The sequence below is a fragment of the Physella acuta genome, unplaced genomic scaffold (genome assembly GCF_028476545.2).
Source record: "Physella acuta isolate Inbredline_101_S28 unplaced genomic scaffold, ASM2847654v3 ptg000516l, whole genome shotgun sequence".
Taxonomy (NCBI): Eukaryota; Metazoa; Mollusca; class Gastropoda; family Physidae; genus Physella; species Physella acuta.
In genome coordinates, this window is record NW_026732035.1 from 946,027 (window position 1) to 957,222 (window position 11,196).

General features: G+C 44.1%; 1 protein-coding gene across 1 annotated transcript; it reads right to left on the bottom strand.

Moving 5' to 3' along the window:
* Positions 1 to 320: 320 nt before the first annotated feature.
* Positions 321 to 7,804, bottom strand: LOC131944958 (uncharacterized). Its single transcript, XM_059305879.1, has 2 exons — positions 7,561 to 7,804; positions 321 to 2,337 (listed from the first exon to the last, which is right to left on the bottom strand). Exon 2 carries the CDS (start codon positions 2,321 to 2,323, stop codon positions 953 to 955), a length of 1,371 nt encoding a protein of 456 aa, XP_059161862.1. The 5' UTR covers positions 2,324 to 2,337; positions 7,561 to 7,804; the 3' UTR covers positions 321 to 952.
* Between the last annotated feature and the right edge of the window lie 3,392 nt (positions 7,805 to 11,196).

An 11,196-nucleotide genomic window follows, 5' to 3' on the forward strand; every position in this document is an offset into this window, starting at 1 on the left:
GACTCCTGACGTTAGGGGATGGGGTGAGAACGACCGCTAAAATATCGTGACGTCATATATAAACAAAGTACTCATCTAAATTTGACATATTGCAATCTACTGTTAGTGATTAATACAATTTTTTTTCAAGATCGGTGACTTGGTATAATGTTTCTGGTAACTCGGTATATTTCCCAACAGATAATTCCGTTTTTTTAAACTAGTCAAACAATATACCGGAGTATCCAGCATAAATATATGATCAGTTTTTTCACACAATTATTTTACGAAGTTGAAGTCAAAAATGAAAATCACTTGGACGATAAATGCAACTGAAAGAGGAGTGATTCATTATTTTTTAATTGTTAAAACATTAATCATACAATTAAAATGTTGTTGCTAAATTATCAATAGTTCGTAAGTAATTGTTGGGATTATGTCAAGGGTAAGGCATCAAACGACTTAAAAAAAAAGCTTTTGGGAAGCTCGACCTGAATCTAGTATTTAATAAGGACATGAGCTACGTGAAGGGAAGTAACTGAAATATATTTCAGAATCTATGAGGTGTTCAAATTATCTTTCTATAGGAGGCCTAGCGAGGGGGGCGCGGACCGCACCGGGTAACACCATTTAGGGGGGTGACACCAAGACAGAGAAAAACTTGAAGGGGGTGCAAATCGAAAGTTTGATGGGGGGGGGGGGGTGCAAATTGAAAGTTTGAGGGGGGGGGGGTGCAAATTTTTGAAAATTTTAAAGTTTGTCCCTGGGAAGGGTCGCTACGCCTCTGGGGAGTGACACCATTAAGTGCCGCACCGGGAAAAATTAAATGTTAAATAAAACAAAAGAAAATGTTTTCGTGTATACAAATTCAGTCTAAAAAAAACACAATTGTAAAAGAACATAAATATGTCAGACCACACGGAGAATGGTCCTATGACTGAGTCAAGTTTTTGTTGATGTATGTATCCGAGAGTTAGAGCAGAAGCTGACGAAGTGTGAAGATGGAGGCCGCTAGCAGCACCAGAAGATTGGCCTGTAGCAAGACAGCGGTGTTGCCACACAGCAGGGGAGACAGTCGACCAATCTCCGCCTCGCTACACACCTGTGTGTTGAGCAGCGCCGAGTGCGAGGCCTTGAGCTTGACACACGCCGACTCGACCGTTGTGTCCTCCATCTGCCGCTCCTGCTCCAGCATTGTCTCCTTGCACCTGTCGCCCAGCTCCTCGATCACCTGGTGGATCTTCGTGCGGAGCTCCTGCTCCTTTTGGTCGTACACGCGGTGGCCGATACACACGGCTGGTTCTAGCGTGTCAAGGTCGGCTTGTGTGCACAGACCTTTGACCCGCAGGCCTTGGCCAGACGATTTCAACTTTTGACAAACTGGGTCAAGGTTATAGTCGCTTTTTTCGAGGTCCTTCCACACTATTTCGTGGCAGCTCTGGGAAATTTTAGTTTGCACCGTGTTGATGGCGTTGTCGAACTTGACGCCTTGAGAGAGTACCTGGTTCGGATCCAACTTGTCCTGTGAACACAAAATCCCGTGGAGGCGGTTATAGTCTCCCAGCGTGCAGATGTTTGTGGTTAGGATTGTGGTTCTAGAAGATTCCAGAGTAGAACATCCACCTGGGGATTTGAGTTCTTTCCAACCAGCCGACATGGTACTTTTACACCTGAAGGTCAAGGTGTTTATCACGGCCTGGAGCGGGTCTTCCCGTACACAAGTAGTGTCGACGTCATCACAGATGACGGAGTAGAGAGTATCGTAGTCCTGCTTCGAACACCCGATCGCATCCAGCGCCGACTGGAAACTTTTCAGCGTCTCACAAGCGTGTCCCTGCTCCGACTCCCCCTCAGCTTGCTGTCTGGCTGTCGCCCTGCAGCTGTCAGACGACAGCTGGGTGTCGATGATGCACAAGACTTTCTCCTTGTGTTCCGTGGACGTCTGGCTGGCGTTGGTCACGTGCTCGGGTGGTGCCGTCGTCGTTGGGCAGGTCACGTTGACACACAGGACGTCATGCGCCCTGTCGTACTCGAGTTGTGTACACATCAACGGTACCAGGGTCGTCTGGAAGGAGATTAACATGCAGCACGCTTCACTGAAGCTGGTTAGAACATTCGCTCGGTCTTTTAAAACCATTTTACAGTGGGGGGACGTTATCTCATCTTCCAGTTCTCGGAAAGTTTTTTGTAAGTCTGTCTCATTGATAGGTACAGTAGGACCGACATCAGCAGTTGTATCAGTGGGTGACGTCACATCCGTTGTCTCCTTGACCCCGATATCTGTTTGTTCTGATGACGTCACCAGCAGACATACAATCACCAGATGAAAACCGAGTCCAATCATTTTTCTTCGATCTCCTAGTTAGAAATTTAAAACATAAAAAAAATCAAGAAATGTCCAGGATCAGGGAAGTTTTATTCTTAAAACATGCTCACAGATTTGATCGAATATTGGGTGTATGTCTCTTACCAGTGTCTGACAGTGGACTCTTCCAAGAATAGGTGTGTTAGGTAGCTAACATTACCGTGACACTAGTGTTAGGTAGCTAGCAGTACCGTGACACTAGTGTTAGGTAGCTAGCAGTACCGTGACACTAGTGTTAGGTAGCTAACAGTACCGTGACAGTAGTGTTAGGTAGCTAGCAGTACCGTGACACTAGTGTTAGGTAGCTAGCAGTACCGTGACACTAGTGTTAGGTAGCTAACAGTACCGTCACACTAGTGTTAGGTAGCTAACAGTACCGTGACACTAGTGTTAGGTAGCTTACAGTACCGTGACACTAGTGTTAGGTAGCTAACAGTACCGTGACACTAGTGTTAGGTAGCTAACAGTACCGTGACACTAGTGTTAGGTAGCTAACAGTACCGTGACACTAGTGTTAGGTAGCTAACAGTACCGTGACACTAGTGTTAGGTAGCTAACAGTACCGTGACACTAGTGTTAGGTAGCTAACAGTACCGTCACACTAGTGTTAGGTAGCTAACAGTACCGTGACACTAGTGTTAGGTAGCTAACAGTACCGTGACACTAGTGTTAGGTAGCTAACAGTACCGTGACACTAGTGTTAGGTAGCTAACAGTACCGTGACACTAGTGTTAGGTAGCTAACAGTACCGTGACACTAGTGTTAGGTAGCTAACAGTACCGTGACACTAGTGTTAGGTAGCTAACAGTACCGTGACACTAGTGTTAGGTAGCTAACAGTACCGTGACACTAGTGTTAGGTAGCTAACAGTACCGTGACACTAGTGTTAGGTAGCTAACAGTACCGTGACACTAGTGTTAGGTAGCTAACAGTACCGTGACACTAGTGTTAGGTAGCTAACAGTACCGTGACACTAGTGTTAGGTAGCTAACAGTACCGTGACACTAGTGTTAGGTAGCTAACAGTACCGTGACACTAGTGTTAGGTAGCTAACAGTACCGTGACACTAGTGTTAGGTAGCTAACAGTACCGTGACACTAGTGTTAGGTAGCTAACAGTACCGTGCAGTACCGTGACACTAGTGTTAGGTAGCTAGCAGTACCGTGACACTAGTGTTAGGTAGCTAACAGTACCGTGACACTAGTGTTAGGTAGCTAACAGTACCGTGACACTAGTGTTAGGTAGCTAACAGTACCGTGACACTAGTGTTAGGTAGCTAACAGTACCGTGACACTAGTGTTAGGTAGCTAACAGTACCGTGCAGTACCGTGACACTAGTGTTAGGTAGCTAGCAGTACCGTGACACTAGTGTTAGGTAGCTAACAGTACCGTGACACTAGTGTTAGGTAGCTAACAGTACCGTGCAGTACCGTGACACTAGTGTTAGGTAGCTAGCAGTACCGTGACACTAGTGTTAGGTAGCTAACAGTACCGTGACACTAGTGTTAGGTAGCTAACAGTACCGTGCAGTACCGTGACACTAGTGTTAGGTAGCTAGCAGTACCGTGACACTAGTGTTAGGTAGCTAACAGTACCGTGACACTAGTGTTAGGTAGCTAACAGTACCGTGACACTAGTGTTAGGTAGCTAACAGTACCGTGACACTAGTGTTAGGTAGCTAACAGTACCGTGACACTAGTGTTAGGTAGCTAACAGTACCGTGACACTAGTGTTAGGTAGCTAACAGTACTGTTACACTAGTGTTAGGTAGCTAACAGTACCGTGACACTAGTGTTAGGTAGCTAACAGTACCGTGACACTAGTGTTAGGTAGCTAACAGTACCGTGACACTAGTGTTAGGTAGCTAACAGTACCGTGACACTAGTGTTAGGTAGCTAACAGTACCGTGACACTAGTGTTAGGTAGCTAACAGTACCGTGACACTAGTGTTAGGTAGCTAACAGTACCGTGACACTAGTGTTAGGTAGCTAACAGTACCGTGACACTAGTGTTAGGTAGCTAACAGTACCGTGACACTAGTGTTAGGTAGCTAACAGTACCGTGACACTAGTGTTAGGTAGCTAACAGTACCGTGACACTAGTGTTAGGTAGCTAACAGTATCGTGACACTAGTGTTAGGTAGCTAACAGTACCGTGACACTAGTGTTAGGTAGCTAACAGTACCGTGACACTAGTGTTAGGTAGCTAACAGTACCGTGACACTAGTGTTAGGTAGCTAACAGTACCGTGACACTAGTGTTAGGTAGCTAACAGTACTGTGACATTAGTGTTAGGTAGCTAACAGTACCGTGACACTAGTGTTAGGTAGCTAACAGTACCGTGACACTAGTGTTAGGTAGCTAACAGTACCGTGACACTAGTGTTAGGTAGCTAACAGTATCGTGACACTAGTGTTAGGTAGCTAACAGTACCGTGACACTAGTGTTAGGTAGCTAACAGTACCGTGACACTAGTGTTAGGTAGCTAACAGTACCGTGACACTAGTGTTAGGTAGCTAACAGTACCGTGACACTAGTGTTAGGTAGCTAACAGTACCGTGACACTAGTGTTAGGTAGCTAACAGTACCGTGACACTAGTGTTAGGTAGCTAACAGTATCGTGACACTAGTGTTAGGTAGCTAACAGTACCGTGACACTAGTGTTAGGTAGCTAACAGTACCGTGACACTAGTGTTAGGTAGCTAACAGTACTGTGACACTAGTGTTAGGTAGCTAACAGTACCGTGACACTAGTGTTAGGTAGCTAACAGTACTGTGACACTAGTGTTAGGTAGCTAACAGTACCGTGACACTAGTGTTAGGTAGCTAACAGTACCGTGACACTAGTGTTAGGTAGCTAACAGTACTGTGACACTAGTGTTAGGTAGCTAACAGTACCGTGACACTAGTGTTAGGTAGCTAACAGTACCGTGACACTAGTGTTAGGTAGCTAACAGTACCGTGACACTAGTGTTAGGTAGCTAACAGTATCGTGACACTAGTGTTAGGTAGCTAACAGTACCGTGACACTAGTGTTAGGTAGCTAACAGTACCGTGACACTAGTGTTAGGTAGCTAACAGTACCGTGACACTAGTGTTAGGTAGCTAACAGTACCGTGACACTAGTGTTAGGTAGCTAACAGTACCGTGACACTAGTGTTAGGTAGCTAACAGTACCGTGACACTAGTGTTAGGTAGCTAACAGTACCGTGACACTAGTGTTAGGTAGCTAACAGTACCGTGACACTAGTGTTAGGTAGCTAACAGTACCGTGACACTAGTGTTAGGTAGCTAACAGTACCGTGACACTAGTGTTAGGTAGCTAACAGTATCGTGACACTAGTGTTAGGTAGCTAACAGTACCGTGACACTAGTGTTAGGTAGCTAACAGTACCGTGACACTAGTGTTAGGTAGCTAACAGTACCGTGACACTAGTGTTAGGTAGCTAACAGTACCGTGACACTAGTGTTAGGTAGCTAACAGTACTGTGACATTAGTGTTAGGTAGCTAACAGTACCGTGACACTAGTGTTAGGTAGCTAACAGTACCGTGACACTAGTGTTAGGTAGCTAACAGTACCGTGACACTAGTGTTAAGTAGCTAACAGTACTGTGACACTAGTGTTAGGTAGCTAACAGTACCGTGACACTAGTGTTAGGTAGCTAACAGTACCGTGACACTAGTGTTAGGTAGCTAACAGTACTGTGACACTAGTGTTAGGTAGCTAACAGTACCGTGACACTAGTGTTAGGTAGCTAACAGTACTGTGACACTAGTGTTAGGTAGCTAACAGTACCGTGACACTAGTGTTAGGTAGCTAACAGTACCGTGACACTAGTGTTAGGTAGCTAACAGTACCGTGACACTAGTGTTAGGTAGCTAACAGTACCGTGACACTAGTGTTAGGTAGCTAACAGTATCGTGACACTAGTGTTAGGTAGCTAACAGTACCGTGACACTAGTGTTAGGTAGCTAACAGTACCGTGACACTAGTGTTAGGTAGCTAACAGTACCGTGACACTAGTGTTAGGTAGCTAACAGTACCGTGACACTAGTGTTAGGTAGCTAACAGTACCGTGACACTAGTGTTAGGTAGCTAACAGTACTGTGACACTAGTGTTAGGTAGCTAACAGTACCGTGACACTAGTGTTAGGTAGCTAACAGTACCGTGACACTAGTGTTAGGTAGCTAACAGTACCGTGACACTAGTGTTAGGTAGCTAACAGTACCGTGACACTAGTGTTAGGTAGCTAACAGTACCGTGACATTAGTGTTAGGTAGCTAACAGTACCGTGACACTAGTGTTAGGTAGCTAACAGTACCGTGACACTAGTGTTAGGTAGCTAACAGTACCGTGACACTAGTGTTAGGTAGCTAACAGTACCGTGACACTAGTGTTAGGTAGCTAACAGTACCGTGACACTAGTGTTAGGTAGCTAACAGTATCGTGACACTAGTGTTAGGTAGCTAACAGTACCGTGACACTAGTGTTAGGTAGCTAACAGTACCGTGACACTAGTGTTAGGTAGCTAACAGTACCGTGACACTAGTGTTAGGTAGCTAACAGTACCGTGACACTAGTGTTAGGTAGCTAACAGTACCGTGACACTAGTGTTAGGTAGCTAACAGTACCGTGACATTAGTGTTAGGTAGCTAACAGTACCGTGACACTAGTGTTAGGTAGCTAACAGTACCGTGACACTAGTGTTAGGTAGCTAACAGTACCGTGACACTAGTGTTAGCCGGCTAAATCAGACAACATCAGCCGGCTAAATCAAACAACATCAGCCGGCTAAATCAGACAACATCAGCCGACTAAATCAGACAACATCAGCCGACTAAATCAGACAACATCAGCCGGCTAAATTAAACAACATCAGCCGGCTAAATCAGACAACATCAGCCGGCTAAATCAGACAACATCAGCCGGCTAAATCAGACAGCCGGCTAAATCAGACATCAGCCGGCTAAATCAGTCTACATCAGCCGGCTAAATCAAACAACATCAGCCGGCTAAACCATTCTACATCAGCCGGCTAAATCAGACAACATCAGCCGGCTAAACCATTCTACATCAGCCGGCTAAATCAACATTTGAACCTATCACGGCCGGCTGACTCATTTATCATATTTTTCTCGTAAACTCTGCTGTAGACCTACCTGCTAGTACGATTTACAAAAGAAAACCTATTTTAACAAAACAAAATTTGATTACCTGAATTCTCAATCCATTAAGACAGACACATGCCTATCGATGAAAAGACGGTTTTATCGTTCTTAGATTCTCTACTAGAAAATATCACGTGATCGGCTACTTCAGGTTCAATGAAAGATCCATACTGATCTATCTGTTGTCCCTGACCAATTACTGTTGGACCAGTCTGGTAACCAAGTGTGGCAGATAGTGTTGTAGTATCACCTAACACAGAAAAGACAGACCATAGTCTCGTGTAATCTCTACCACTTTTTCTCGGACGAGACCTAGCATTGGCTCACAGCTGGGAGTAGTGCAGATATCTGATGCAGATAGTTGGGCTATCTGTGACTCTTATCTGTCCCGGTGGTAGTTAAACTCGGCTCAATTAACTAATTAATTAGTGCTCGTTAATTGGTTGTTTGGTCCCGGGTATGTCGGGCGCTTAACGTGTCTGTTATTGGTTCAAAAGGTTATCTGACGTAAAAATATGGAGATCAGCCGATCCGACAAGGCGTTGCTCTAGCTATCACAAACTGATACTTTGAGATTTTGTTGTAAAAATTTTAAAATTACCTTTATTTCTTGTTTTAGTTTTTACACTGATTTTAGAATCAACATCTTAACGCAGGATTCAAGCTACTGCAATTTTTATAGATTTTTTAATACACTTATAAACCACTAGGCCTCCTTCACAAGTGTGTCATATAGTACAATTTAAAACATATTATTAAAAAAAACTGCTGTGTGTTTTCAACGTTTTACGTTAAACATCCATTTGTCATATTTCCCTGATAACAGTATTCGTTGATCGCCTTGACATATAAATACTTTGCTTATTTTAGTCAGAGTTTGGCTAATTTTAGCTGGACTGCTAACCCGTAAGTCTCGAGTTCGAATCCGGGTTCAATTCAGTAGACCGTCCCTGAGTCCACCCAACTCTGATGGGTACCTAACTCATATTAGGGAAAGTAAAGGCGGCTGGGCATAGTGCTGACCACACTATCTCTTCATATGCCGAGGTCGCAGAAACAAGTGAACTCTACTTCACTTGCCCCATAGACCGCCAGGTTTGAAAGGGAAACTTTACATTTTTTTAAATGGCTAATTTTAATATTTGCTGGCATTCGATTTTTTATGAATAGGTATAACGCCACCTACCGGCTACAATTAATTAAGGTTTATCTTCGTCACGATCGATTCGTTTGTTGACCTTGATCAGGCGCATCACAATTGTTGTTAGTTGATGTGTTCCTCTTTGATCCGGAGAGAACCGGATGTTACGTGTAACGTTTAGGGTTTAGGCTAGAAATAGTTTAGATTTCATGGTGTAGTGTGTGTGAGAGAGCTGCGTTTAGTCCATTGTTGTGGTGTTTAACCTTAAGGTCTAAAGTGGGTGTTAAAGTGGCGTGAAGGAGCATTGGGGTGAATTATAGACCACACACACTCACACTCACTCACTCACTCACTCACTCCCACACACACTCACTCACACACTCACACTCTCACACATTCACACACTCACACACTCACACTAACTCACTCACTCACACACTCACACTTTTACACACTCACACACTCACTAACTTACTCACACACTCACACACTCACTCACTTACTCACACACTCACACACTCACTCAACTATTTCTAACCTGGCCCTCAAAGTTATACGTACCACTCGGTAACTCAAACATGTATTAGAATCTAGTGTGGAGGTTTGACTGTGTGGCATTAGAGATCTTTAGCCTTCTACTAATGTGCTCTATAAGGCATCTTAAGTTTGAACGTTCCAAATATTATATTGTATGTTGTAACTCTTGCTTCACAATAACTTGTAGTTTTTATTTTTCAATTTCATCATAGTAGTAATTGTCATTTACTAATTCAATTACTTATTTAATAAAATGGTTTATTATGAAAAGAAACAAATTAAATTAAAATGAATATATTTCAGAAAACAAAGTCCACTCTCCTTGCATGTTTATTTCCTCACGGAGGGGGGGGGGGGTTGGAAAAAACCTGTCCTTACTTCCCCATGGGGGGCAGACAACCTATGTCCTTCATCTCACAGATGACCTGGTGCAGGATGGTGTAGTCGTTAGCCGTACAGCCCACGCTCAGCAGGTGCGCATGCGCAGCCTCCAGCAGGGCGCAGCCGGAAGCCGGATCCGTCGCACCGGCACCCTGCGCCCTGGCGGCCGCCTTGCAGGCGTCAGAGGAGAGTTTGGTCTCGATGACGCAGCTGATGTATTGGTGCGGGTCTTGTGACGCCACTAGCGTCAGCACGACGCCGACCACGACCAGATGAAATACCTGAGTCAACATGGCTTGAGTGTGTGTGTGTGGGGGGGGGGGGGACAAGGCTTCGTCTAGGCAGAAACAGAAAACAGACTTTCAAGTTGAAACTGTTTACACGCTACTTTCGAAACTTATTTGTCTAAGACCATGAAATATTGTCTGTTTGTTGGATCTATGCTGCTGTCTCTAATCCTATGTACATCTAACAGGCACCTAACGTCCCTGAGCCAACTCAGCTCTAACTGGTACCTGACGGCCTTGAGCCAACTATGCTCTAGCTGGTAGCAGCCGACCCTAGACCACCCAGTTAGAACGGGTACCAGCCATTCTAAGTCATCTCAGGTGTAAACTCTACTCCATCTTCTTCATCGATTGTCGTTTTTTGAACATTTTATTTTGCATTACCACGTGAAGGTTTCTTAAATTACTACATAAACGTTGTTAAGCGAATCAGAACTAAACGTTAAAAGAGAAACATGTGGTTGTATAGCGAACCCTACCAAAAAACGTCCCGATTGCCTTACCTTGTCTTGGGTTGAAGGTTTTGGCTTAAAATGTCTGTCTCAATGTCTGAACAACTTTATTAAAACTCTGTATTATCTTGTCTTCCTTATCACAGACTTCCGGAGTCTGCCGAAGATAGGTGACGTCATATGACCCTGTGCTGGCACTTGATGAGTGAATAAAATCTGTCAACTTTCGGTTCTCTTTTATTTCACGTCTGCTAAAGTAGAGCTACCAGTCCTCAATTCTTCCAGCTGCATTTTTTACTTAAATTTGGCTGTGTACAATTTAGTAATGCAGCTTAGAATGAGCTTTCTATTTATTTTCTACACCTTAGTCGCCCCCCCCCCCCCAGCTCACAGTTCCCGTTGTAAGAAGGCTGACCAAGCGGTCGTTTGATACGAATTCTGTGTTATTTCCCTTTTTATCATCAAAAAAAGGCATTTATATATTAATTTTTAATTACTTATTTTAAAACTAATTCAATTAAAAATTAGAAAATGCTTGCATTGCCATTAATCTTGCATTAGCCACAAGCAAGATAAATCTAACCAGTCGTCAGATTGGGCCGCTATGCTTCTGCTGTAGGTCACGTTATATGACGGACAGTTACTTCCCGTGGGCGGTAAGAAGGGGCAGATAACTGTCTTGTGGAGATCGTAAGCTACTAACTGGGTTTTAAACAAGGGCGGAAATAATGGGGGGGGGGATGGAGGGGGTGGCAAACCGTTTAGAGGAACGGAACCCCCCCTCCCCCTCCCCCCCCCCAAACAAAAAATATAGTTCATTCCAAAATATTTCTTTCGTGCAACTTGATAGTGGTTTTGTAAAAAAAAAAAAAAGTCTACTAGAT

Bases quoted from the DNA above. Each gene is read 5' to 3' on its own strand.
- LOC131944958 (XM_059305879.1), bottom strand. From the start codon at position 2,323: ATGATTGGACTCGGTTTTCATCTGGTGATTGTATGTCTGCTGGTGACG.